The sequence below is a fragment of the Capra hircus genome, chromosome 21 (assembly GCF_001704415.2).
Source record: "Capra hircus breed San Clemente chromosome 21, ASM170441v1, whole genome shotgun sequence".
Taxonomy (NCBI): Eukaryota; Metazoa; Chordata; class Mammalia; order Artiodactyla; family Bovidae; genus Capra; species Capra hircus.
Window position 1 is genome coordinate 22,674,169 of NC_030828.1, and position 13,055 is coordinate 22,687,223.

The 13,055-nt window shown below is 50.0% G+C and overlaps 1 protein-coding gene across 1 annotated transcript in view; it reads right to left on the bottom strand.

Annotated features, from left to right (window-relative positions):
• LOC102184573 (liprin-alpha-1-like) overlaps positions 1–13,055 on the bottom strand; it is a 118,225-nt gene that overhangs the window by 19,224 nt on the left and 85,946 nt on the right. Inside the window, 1 exon segment of the mRNA XM_018065858.1 lies at positions 3,669–3,714. Coding sequence (XP_017921347.1) covers positions 3,669–3,714 — 46 coding nt within the window.

The following is a 13,055-nucleotide window of genomic DNA, read 5'->3' on the forward strand; positions in this document are numbered from 1 at the left end:
AGGCCCTACCCTAGCATCAGGCCCTCCCCCAGCATCAAGCCCTCCCACAGCATCAGGTCCTCATCCAGCATCAGGCCCTCCCCAGCATCAGGCCCTCCCCCAGCATCAGGCCCTCATCCAGTATCAGACCCTCCCCCAGCATAAGGCCCTCCTCCAGCATCAGGCCTTAGTTCCAGCATCAGCCTCCCCAGCATCAGACACCGTCCAGCATCAGAGTCCCCCCCAGCATCAGGCCCTCCCCCAGCATAAGGCCCTCCTCCAGCATCAGGCCTTAGTCCAGCATCAGGCCCTCCCCAGCATCAGGCCTCCCCCAGCATCAGCCCTCCCCCAGCATCAGGCCCTCCCCCAGCATCAGGCCCTCCCCCCAGCATCAGGCCCTCCCCCAGCATCAGGCCTTCCTCCATCATCAGGCCCTAGTGTAGCATCAGACATTCCCCCAGCATCAGGCCCTCCCCCAGCATCAGGCCCTCCTCCAGCATCAGGCCTTAGTCCAGCATCAGGCCCTCCCTCAGCATCAGGCGTGGCATCCCCACTTGTCTGACGCTCCTGAGCACACTTAGGCAGCCCCAGAGCAGACAGGACAATAGCTCTTGCAGGATGTGAATCTTTAGGAAGCACTCTGCGGAGCAGCAGCAGCTGGGGTCTGTTTCAGGCCAAGGAGAGGCAAAGAAGAGGCACTTGTGCCAGAGGCAGCAGTGGGTGTGGGCACGTTCCCCAGCTCTGCTGCCTCTCCGAGGGGGCTTTGCTCTCCTGCTCTTCTCACATGCTCACTCCAGGGCCCCAGGGCTGTGTCCTTCCAGATTCACGGTCTCCTTCATATCTCAAGCCCAAGTCCTGAGTTGCGTCCCAGTCCGGCGTGGCAGAGGGCTGGGAACACCCAAGCTCAAGGGCTGAAAGGATCCCAGGGGGACAGCCGGGCCCCAGCGGGTGGCAGAGCAGGCGATGAGGGTGGCCGCCCACAGAGAGCCCCACAGCAGCATTGGAAGGAGAGCAGGGATGCCTTAGCTCACCTGGGGACGTTGCCTGGCCTTCAGCACTCAGATGTCACCCCCAGCAGCTCTGGGGACACAGGAAGCCGGTGAGTGACACCACGCCACTCTGGCTGTGTGGGTGGGCACTGCTGACCATGGCCTCGGTTTTCATTCCAGTTCCGACTGTCCCTCCAAGGGCTGGCGGGCTCCTCCTCCGAATGGCACAGATACTTTCTTTGTGGGTGAACACATCCCGGCTTGTTTCTGTCGGCACTGTTGTCGCTCTTCGTGTGTTTTCCTCTTTTCAATGTGTGCTTGCTGCTCTTCTAGTTTAACTTAGGAGCAGCCCCCTTATTTTCTGCATTTCCTAGTTGTCAGCGTTCCCTGGGGCTTTCCAGGTGGCGCTAGCGGTAAACATCCTGCCTGCCACTGCAAGAGATAACGAGAGACGTGGGGTCGATCCCTGGGTTGAGAAGATGCCCTGGAGAAGGGCATGGCAACCCACTCCAGTATTCTTGCCTGGAGAATCCCACGGACAGAGGAGCTCCTGGGCTACAGTCCCTGGGGTCACAAAGAGTCAGACACGACTGAAGCAGTTTAGCACACACTCAGGTTTTAGTTCAGTCACTCAGTTGTGTCCAACTCTTTGCCACTCCATGGACTGCAGCACTCCAGGCTTGGCTGTAAGTCACTGTCTCCTGGAGTTTGCTCAAACTCATGTCCATCGAATCAGTGATGACATAGAACCATCTCATTCCTGCTGCATCCACCAGAGAGGTGGCTGGGGCTCGGCAAAGTGCATGGTCCCACTGCGTGGATGTGAACCTGCCCTCACCACTGCCTCACCGCGTGACCGTCACTGTCTCCTCCCCTGTAAATCGGGAGGTGGCAGCACCTGCTTGGTAAGGGGCACACACAGCATCTGGTATACAATCAATGCACCATCCAGCTCAGTGTTGTATTTACTAACAAGAGGGATAGCATTGAATAATCTGCTCCTTTTTCTCTCTTCCCCCGTTCACTGTGCTCCAGAACACATCTGTTTGACTCACCCTGTAAATCCCACACCCAGCAAAAAGAAGACACTCAACAAATATCTGGCTGAAGAGGCAGGAACATACCCTGTCCTTAAGGAGATGAAGCCGAGAGAGACGGGGGCCTGATGAAAACACTGTGTGATGAGGAGACCCCAGGAGGACCTGAGTGGCTGTGGGCTGGGGTGGGGGGCATGGGCAGAACCCCTCATGAGGCCCTGGGGATGGGGAAAGTGGCAAGAAGGAGGGGATGCTGTTCCTTGTGGGGTGCCCACAGATTGTACCTCACTCCTCTCTGATGAGCACTTAGGCCGTTTCCAAACACTTGTCACTGTTCTGGAGGAAACAGTCATTGCCCAGCTCCTACTCAACCATTTCGTAGAATACGTTTCTCATCGGAGTATAAGCATCTGCTTTACTCATTCCATGCTCCGTTCACCCACCCATCCAGCCAGCCATCTGTTCATCCACCCGTCCACCCATCCACTCATCAACTGATCTGATCATCTCGGACCCTAGAGAAGACTGACGCCTCCTTTGCTCCTCCCAGGAGGACACCCAGCGTGAGTGACAGGAGCCTCGTGGGCACAGCGGGGGAGACACAGAAGGGACATACATGCAGACCCTCCTCCCTCTGAACGGCGAAGCACCCACCTGGTCCTAACGCCTCCTTGCTGGTGTGTCCAGGTCGGCCCTTTTCCTTCTTGCCAAACCAACGACCGATGGAGGACTTGATGCCCTTCTTCTTTGGGGCTTTCTGGCTGCTGTTGCTGTTGCTGGGGTTGCCCCCGGGACCGTCCTGAGAGCCTGTCGCGCTTCGGGGAGAGAAAACGACCTTTAACTGGCACCCTTGTGCAAACACACACCCCTCCATAAGACCTACTCATAGAACCGGCCACCCAGCAACACCCACGCCTCAACCTCGCAGCAGACAGTGGAGTCTCCTTCACCAACCACACTCCACGTGAGCGATGCAGGCTTCCAGCCACAAACAATGGCCCCAGGAAGCTGAGATTCTCTGACTGGAGCTCTCCCCCAAGGAGGGCTTCACTCCAGACGAGCTGGTGCAGAGGGCGCCCCGACCCTCCCCCAGGGTCTCTGCTTGGCAGGTGACAACGCTCCCAGAGAAGGCGAGCTCCCCAGTTCTGGGCAGTTCCCCCCGCCTCCTACAGGGTGACCGTCCTCGGCCGTGGCAGGAGAGCGATGGTAACTGTGCAGGGCTGCTGGGCAGGTGACCACATGTGCCCTCCATCGAGGGCTGCCTGGCTCACGACGGGAGCTCAGCAGGTGGGGGTCTGAATGAGGACAGTGTCAGTCACAGGAGGGGACAGACAGTCTCCTGAGAGGAGACCCTTGAAGAAAAGGGAGGGACCCTCAAGAGCAAAGCCGAGAGGCACGGAGCTGTAACCATCAGGAACTCGCCCCAGGCCTGGCAGACCTCTAGCAAGAGCAGGAAGAGACCTCCCACAGGAGTCAATACGTAGAGACGGATGTTTTCTAAAATCACCTAGGTCACTAAGCTCTTCTACCCCAGCACCTGAAGTTCACCACTAAACACAGGCACCGAATCCAGTGGGATTCCTTTACAACCATCCTTGCAACTCTTTCAAGACAAGAGGCACAGGGCTCCTGAAACTGACCACGAGGTGAGCAGGCCCCTTACTTGCGGGCGTCCCTGATGTCCTCGTCGCTGGCTGTGCGCAGTGAGCCTGTGAGCCGGTCCAGCCGAAGGGACCGCAGTGAGGCGGAGGTCGAGGTTTCACATTTGATGGTGTCATCTTCTACCTCTTCCTGTAAGGCTGGCAGCTGAGGGAGTGAGGTAAGTGTAAAATTGGCTAACAATAGACTGTGTCGAAAAAGGCAATCACACAGGCTTTATGTTATAACCAGAAACTTACTTGAAAATATATTAGCTATGCTATCCGCCAAATACAAAAAAATGCCTTGTTCTAACTTAATGCCATCTTAAAGGACTGTTTGTTCAAGAGAAGCGGGGCTGTGGAGCAGCGAGAACACCCCACTGAGTGCCGAGACCCCGGATGGGAGCCTCCCTGCAGCCGGGCTCTGCACTCCCTGAAATCCAGTGACCAGATGGCCCTGCCAGGCAGGACAGCAGAGCCACGCCAGCACCGAGAACCCTGCATGGCATGAACTGCCCTGATGAAAGGACTGTGCTCATCGCCAGATGCTGCTCAGAAGCACCACTAGTAAGAGTAAGAAACCTCTCAGCAAAGCCGTCCAGACCTTTCTATTTGAAGGAGAAAAGGAAACAGCTTGTACCACCACCCAAGATCATTTGTAGTGATGATGCAGGTTACTGAACCCATGACAACAAGTGAAACACAGAAAAGGTACCTAAGCCCTCCATGCGAACACCATGTGTCTGGCTTGTATTTCTCAGTAACATACAGACCGGGGGCTACACACTGAAGTGCTCTCACCCAGTTGGAGTGTCATTTGCTCCCGGTGGTTTACATGAAGCTCTCCTAGGTCTTCACTAAGAAATAATCTTGTATCAACCTAGAAGGGGTGGGCTGGGGAGGGAGATGGGAGGGAGGTTCGAAAGGGAAGGGATGTATGTGTACCTATGGATGGTTCATGTTGAGGTTTGACAGAAAAGAACAAAATTCTGTAAAGCAATTTTCCTTCCATTAAAAAATAAACTAATTAAAAAAAAGAAAAAGATGATCTCGCCTGGATTCCCAGCTCTTCCGCTAGTCCTGAGTCTGAAGATAGGAAAGACACTGGTGGCAACAGTGTGGGGAACAGATGACCCCCTCGGGGTCCAGACAGGTCTCACTTACATATTTGGGTGTGTGGTTAAGCAGGGGAGGTTTTTGGAAACATGCATGGCAAGTATTTTTATAAACAATGAGTGTGTTGTTTTAACCAACTAACCAGTCCTTTTTTAATGGGATTCTGTAAAGAACACTGGTCCCCTGCAGCCCCACAGGACCTTGGTGACAACAAAGTGACTTAGTGCAAAATACAGCTGAACTCATTCAACAGCAGCTGGATAAACTGGGCACCCTCCCCTGGCCTCTACCAAGAAACCTCAGACAACAGAAGGCTACAAAGGCTAGAAATTATCCACATGGAACTGAACGGGGATCAATCTCAAATTCAAGTTAAAATAAGCACTTATAAAAATCAGAAAACAACAAAGAACAGAGCAGGGAAGTGACACACCTGGGTTGACTATGGACTCAGTGGAGACAAACAGCTGCCTTAGAGTCAGGGACCACGGCCAGCCCCTTCCCCCGGGCCTCCTCCTAAGGAAGGCTCTGGGTCCGCAGCCTGGCCGCCCTCCCCCAGGATGGGAGCCGCCCCACTGGTGCCCACATGACTAGGATGGGCAGTGCCGTGTCCTCACTTACCAGGAGGGCAAAGCAGGCCACAGAGTGGGCGAGCGGCACACCCAGGTCACCAACCCCAGGGTGATGGCGCTGCTCTGCTGTGCCCAGCAGAAGGGCTCCCGGGCACTGAGCTGCCTGAACTGGAGCACGGCTGCCCGAGTCCTGCAGGAAGGCCCCAGGAGTGCTCCATCAGCGGGCTGGGAGTGGGAGAGGGACAAGGAAGGCCAGCCCTCGGGGCACTGGACTCCAACAACAGGGGCTCAACCAAGTGACCAAATGGGAGAGGCAGGGAGCTCCCTCCTGATGCTCCCTCCATCAGGGATGCTGTGATGGACACGAGAACCTCTGGAGCAAAGCGGGCTGGACGGCACCACAGGAAGTGTCCAGGCTCTGATCAGACCAGTCCGAACCACACTGCTGGGTGTGGAAGCCTGGGCACGGTGCTCGGCCTCTCTAAGCCTCAGTGTCCCTGTCTGCTGAATGGGGATAACAGCAGCCTGGACCTCACCTGGCGCCTGCGGGATTAGATGACAGACTCGAAAAGCACTCGACACGGTGCCTGGCGCACAGAGTCTCCTGCACACTGCTACCCACCGTCATTAAATTGGCTTCCCCCAAATCTAACTTCTATGGCTCTGATTCAGTCATTTGTTTTAAAAAAAAACTCTAAGCGGAAATTCCACGGTGGTCCTGAAGTTGGACTTGGCACTTTCACTGCCAGGACACTGGTCTGATCCCTGGTTGGGGAACTAAGATCCCATAAGCTGTGCAGCATGGCCAAAAAATAAGTAAAGAAAAATTTTAAAATAATAAATAATACTATGTCTATTATAAATAAGCATGAGATGATTAGAAGGCAAACAAGTGGGAGATGGGAAAACTGTTACAATTGTCCCAACAAATGACCTATTTCCAACAGAACCATCAGCATACTTTAAGTGGTGGGTGAGTTTCATTACTTCCATTAAAATGTGAATTATTCACCAGTACACAACCACACAGTGTTTATTCATGTAAAATGATAAGGACTCTCTAATACTTCACAGAGAAACAGAGGCATGCTAAATTACTAAACAGTTTACCTTTTGACAATGCTTCCTTCAATCACTAGGCTGATAGATGCATGCAAAGAAATGAAGAGAAACCAGATTTCTTGCGACTTTGAAGCTAAAAATTCAAGAATCAGTATAGACAAACACAGTATAGCAAAAATGATGGCAAACATATAAGTGAGATGAACATTTAGAGAATATGTAACTGGAAACAGAACATTTCTTTGGACTACAGAAATTAAATAAGCTATTCAAGATTTACAAGAGAAACACTATAAATTATTACTCAGGAAGATACAATTCTATTACAACATCATGATGTATTAAAGCACAGCATTCTGTACAACAAAGGCCCTTAACAGTTGTCTATTCTCAGCCAAACTTCTCTATAAGTTAGTTTCTCTTCATAAAAAACATGTTATACTTTAAAATAGTAATTTAACTGATGAGGAAGTTACCATAATACCTATTTGAACACTGAACAAATCGAACCATCTATTGGACATTAACATAAAATGCTTACCTAGAATTTGATTTAAAAGTTCTCAAAATAAATGTATTAAAGCAGGTTCCCTGTGAAAATATGTAAGAAAGAAAGCTAGCATAATAGCAGGTGCAATCTTTACATTTTATTAACCATAGAAGATGCTTTTTAAAGAGTCTAGTAGAGACATTAACTGTGCAAAAGCTGATGAGATTTATAGTCTTAAAAACAAGTACCAACACATTATCTTTGACAAAGGAGGCAAGAATATACAATGGAGTAAAAATAGTCTCTTTAACAAGTGGTGCTGGGAAAACTGGTCAACCACTTGTAAAAGAATGAAACTAGACCACTTTCTAACACCGCACACAAAAATAAACTCAAAATGGATTAAAGATCTAAATGTAAGACCAGAAACTATAAAACTCCTAGAGAAGAATATAGGCAAAACACTCTCCAACATAAATTACAGCAGGATCCTCTATGATCCACCTCCCAGAATCCTGGAAATAAAAGCAAAAATAAACAAATGGGATCTAATTAAAATTAAAAGCTGCTGCACAACAAAGGAAAATATAAACAAAGTGAAAGACAGCCTTCTGAATGGGAGAATATAATAGCAAATGAAGCAACTGACAAACAACTAATCTCAAAAATATACAAGCAACTTATACAGCTCAATTCCAGAAAAATAAACGACCCAATCAAAAAATGGGCCAAAGAACTAAATAGACATTTCTCCAAAGAAGACATACGGATGGCTAATAAACACATGAAAAGATGCTTAACATCACTCATTATTAGAGAAATGCAAATCAAAACCACAATGAGGTACCACTTCACACCAGTCAGAATGTCTGCGATCCAAAAATCTGCAAGCAATAAATGCTGGAGAGGGTGTGGAGAAAAGGGAACCCTCCTACACTGTTGGTGGGAATGCAAACTAGTACAGCCACTTTGGAGAACAGTGTGGAGATTCCTTAAAAAATTGCAAATAGAACTACCTTATGACCCAGCAATCCCACTTCTGGGCATACACACCGAGGAAACCAGAATTGAAAGAGACACATGTACCCCAATGTTCATGGCAGCACTGTTTATAATAGCCAGGACATGGAAACAACCTAGATGTCCTTCAGCAGATGAATGGATAAGAAAGCTGTGGTACATATACACAATGGATTATTACTCAGCCGTAAAAAAGAATTCATTTGAATCAGTTCTGATGAGATGGATGAAACTGGAGCCGATTATACAGAGTGAAGTAAGCCAGAAAGAAAAACACCAATACAGTATACTAACACATATATATGGAATTTAGAAAGATGGCAATGACGACCCTGTATGCAAGACAGCAAAAAAGACACAGATGTGTATAATGGACTTTTGGACTCAGAGGGAGAGGGAGAGGGTGGGATGATTTGGGAGAATGGCATTGTAACATGTATACTAACATGTAAGGATCGAATCGCCAGTCTATGTCCAACGCAGGATACAGCATGCTTGCGGCTGGTGCACGGTGATGACCCAGAGAGATATTATGGGGAGGGAGGTGGGAGGGGGTTCATGTTTGGGAACACATGTACACCCGTGGTGGATTCATGTCAATGTATGGCAAAACCAATAGAGTATTGTAAAGTAAAATAAAGTAAAAATAAAAAAGAAAATAAATAAATAAAAAGCAAATAAAATGAAAAAAAAATTTTTTAATTAAAAAAATAAAAATAAAAACACAACCACAATTAAAAAAAAAAAGCAAGCACCAACACAGAAAGGATATTGTGTCAAAAGTCCATTAATTCTACACTGAAGAAGATCATTTCTTTAGGTAAGGATAATCTCATTTATGAATGACACATGATATGCAGTTTAGGATCCATCTACATTACGCTTGTAACTGCATAGTGATATGCTAATTCAAACTTACTGCTATGGGGGAAAAACACCATTTGATGAGACATGAAGACAAAGCACAAACCCGACTAAGGGGACACCTGCTGTGGACCACAGCACTGCCATGACCAGAGCAGGTGGGAGGACGGGGAAGGGGAGACGGATGGGTCAGCTGCAGCCTCGGGGCGAGGCGGGGCAGTGGTGGGAAGCTGGGGTCTGGACTGACAACCACTGAGCAGACCACAGGATGAGCCAGGAAATCAAAACCAATGATGAAAGCAGACACACCGTCAGAGAACGCCAACAGCAGGACAAAATGGACAGAACTGTTCTTTTACAAATACTCGGAAAGAAATCAACCGTGAAACTACAGAGAAATCGTCAAAGAATTTTAAATATCAACTAATTAGCCAACGAAGCTAATTATAACAGTGTCTCCAAAGACCACAAAATGGACTAGTTACCACTTCACATGCCGCTAAATGATTCACAGTTAATTTAATTATATGCCGACTAACAGTGCAGCTAACATGAAACGGGTGGTAACCAAAAAAACGTGAAAATACAAGCGCAGTTACAAAGCAGAGTGTTGTAAACATGAGTTCATGGGGAAAACAGCAATGCACTCGCAAAACCTAAGCTAAACATGGAGGAAAGCTGGAACATGCGCTTTAGAGCCGCTCACTCTCACCAAAAGCCCTAGGTCATCATCCCGTTTTCAGACTCGGAAGAGTGAGGAAGCCAGACTTCTTCACTGGGGCCCTGGGGCTCCGGGCTTTTAACCTGGTTTCACACGCAGAGCTGGCCTGAGCGCGCGGCCAGGCCCATCAGCGAGCAGACCACTTGAGATTCCTAAGCCAGGGGTCCAAATATCAAGACTCATTTGTCGGCTGTGTGATTATGGAATGATTTCCGCTCAGTCGTGTCCGACTCTTTGCGGCCCCATGGACAGTGGCCTACCAGGCTTCGCGGTCCATGGGATTTTCCAGGCAAGAATACTGGAGTGGGCTGCCATTTCCTTCTCCAGGGGATCTTCCCAACCCAGGGATCGAACCCGGGTCTCCTGCATTGCACACGACGCTTTACCGGTCTGAGGCACTAGGGAAGCCCGATTCAAGACTAGGCAGTTTTAAAATCTTAGACCTCTGAGCGTAGCAAATGTGCCTGATTTTCTTCTTGGGTAAAAAGAGAAAAAACAAACAAAAGAAAACCAGTGTGCTCGGGGAGGGACGTGGCAGGGAGGAGGCAGACACATACCAGAGTCATGAAGCCCAGCTTGTCTTCTTCTCGCTCAGAGCTGGGCTGCCTCCCTTTCGGGCATGGAGCGCCCTCTGCTGGGCGGGAAGGAGCCGGCATGCGAGGAGGCGGGATCCAGGTTGAGGGAGTTGGAGGAGTTAAAGCGCCGAAGGGTGCTGAAGCTCCCACTGCCCACCCTGCTCTCAATCCCCTCCGCCCGCTGATCCGTGTTCTCCTTGTCTTTTTGGATAAACCTAAAGCAGAATAAAATCATCACCTGCCTTTGTCAGCAGAGGAACATGTCTGGACAGCAAATGTGGGCTTGCACTCTGTGTCACGATTAGCAAATTCCAGGAAGAGTTGCTCAATTAACATCTCAGCAAAAAGGTTCAGCTTTCCCTCTTTGGAATATTCTCAAACTTAGAATCACTTATCATTGAGTCTTACAAAGTGGCCCCTCATCATTCACGTTTGATTTGACTTATTTACTCTAACATTCTGATGGGGCCTGGGTGGTGACTCTCCCTGTGAGGAGATGCCTGAAGCTGACCACCTTTACCTTCCCTGCTCTCAGGGCAGGGATGCACGTCAGTGCCTCAGAGCTTTTCCGCTGGGAATCCGGAACTCCGTATAACCAAAACAGCCATTCACGAGCAAGCTGGAGTTTCTAAACACAAGTCTCCAGACCAGATGAAGTGCTGAGTTGCACGTTTCATTTTGTTTTAAGCTTGTGTATGTGCAAACGCATCACTTGATGAAGTTCTCCACCAGCTTTGTGTGAGTTTCTGGATTCAGGTCAATGTGCTGCATTGACCTAGAATTCACAGTTACTGCTCTTCTCCCCTAATGTGTCATGGATGATTTTACATACAGATTAAATGCATGATTATGCAAGTAAACTGATTTTCAAATTAAAATAGAAGATCCTTACAGGTAGTAAACTCTCCAGTTTCACTTCTACTTATACATCTTGAAAGTTTTTCACTGTTGACAAGTTGATGGACAGAATTTACCATTTACATCAAGTCAACTTGTTGCATAAGGAAAAATCATTTTTACCTGACAACTTGCTGTAAAAATAAAAATATTAACACATAACTGTTCCAAATTTCCTACGGGGATGAGGAAAGACGATCTTTCTGAACTTGTCTGTGCTCAAACACGGCCCACAAAGCAGTCTGTCTCAGCGTCAAAAGTACAGGCGGCACCATCTGCGTTTGCTGGTTGTGCCATTCACCCCTGCCTTTTCCCCGAGCCCCCCGCACTCGACCACAGGAACGGGCACCTCGCCATGGGTGACGGGATGAGAACAATCTGAGCAGCAGCTCTGCCAGGTCCTGTGCAGGGTCACCGGCCTGCAGCCACTCTGAACGTGGATTGGGGACAGGAGGCACAGCTGTGCAGGTGTGGCACCAGGCAGGCCTCGGGGCCCCAGCCACCCGGCTGCACCCAGACCCAGGGCCCCCTGCTCACACGAGGCGGGCCTTTGGGTTCTATCCTGTTTTGTAAACTGTTCTAACTGCCAAGACTGGGTCTAAAGAAAACATTTTAAATATACTGATGAGATGAAAAAAACTCAAACACATGTCCTTGGATCACTGTCTTACAACAAGCCAATCTTCACAATGTATTAAGTTAAAAAGGAAAATGCAGATCTGAGTGGGAATTTGCCAAGCCCAGAACCCCAGCTTTTCTGTTCCAGGTGGCTTTTCACCAGAACGTAGAAGGCTCCGAGGGACACACGAGGGTGAACCCTCAGTGCTGGAGGGTGCACAGGCCACAGGGACACTGCCTCGGCCACCTCACCCACCTTGGGGCCAGAGCTGAGGGGGGACACCCACAACGCCCCCCCACAGAGTGCTGACACCACACTGTGGACAGAATGCCCTGGCTGACTGAGCTCTATAATCAAGGGCAATCTCAGAACTGAAAATTCTTGAAGCAGACCTGAAACCAGCTTTCTTACTACAGAACACTCAGACTTCTCTAAGCAGAAGACAACTCCTCAGAGAAGCCGAGTCTCCGGGAGCTGGGCTCCGGCGTACCCACCAGATCTCTTCGTTGATCCTGTCCAGCTGCTCCTGAATCCTCATGGCCAGAGTCTCAGAATCGGCATGCCCGATGGGCGACGGCAGAGCTGGCGCACTAAAGAGGGTGACCCCGTCGCCCTCGCCGTCTGACACGCCCTTGTCAGTCTTGAACAGCTGGCCCACGTTGGCCAGCATGCTGGCTTGCTGCTCACGCTCCCGGTCCTGATCTTTCAGGGGCTGCACCTGGGCACGAGAGGACCACGTCTCGTCAGCAACATTCTGGGCACCTCAAGTCTATCAGGAACTGAACACAATTTTACATGGAAGCCCTGACTTTGGACAAATGGGCCATGCTTATGAGACACTGCCATCTCTTAAGCGAGCAGTACTGAAGAAACGGGCAGGAGGAGAATCCAGTTCCTAGATGGCCTGGTGACATTCAGGTCTCAGCGTGGATGGAAGGCAATCCTATGAGGTTATTCACAAGGGTGGGCTGATGGAGTCAGAGACAAAAACCGAAAATTACAAAAATATATCCTTGCTTCCATCAGCCAGGCTGAAGGAAAATTAGAAAAAAAAAACCCCTTCAGCTCCGCAGCCACTGGGTCCACCCACCGTCATCACTGGTACTAGTTCGCCAAGGAGTGCCGTCCTCGCGGGTTCCCAGCCCTCCGTTTTCCAGGCTGGTCTGAACACGCACAGACAGGAGTGAGCAGGGGCAGCCAGGGGATGGGAGGGCCAGCCTCCCGTGGCTCTCCTCTCAGGGCACAGGCCCTCGGCTGTTCTGGGGATGGCCCCTCACACCGCAAGGGCGCCTCTGTCATCTGAGACGCATGCAAGAGTGCTGCTGCTGGGCCCCGTGCCGCCCTCCCGCTCTCACACCTCACAACCTGCACGGCCGAGGGACGTCACCCTGCAGAAGGCGGGTCGGAACTGCCAGAACGGGGAGCTCGCCTTCTCTGGGCAGCGTTGTCACCTGCCGAGGCAGAGGACCCTGCG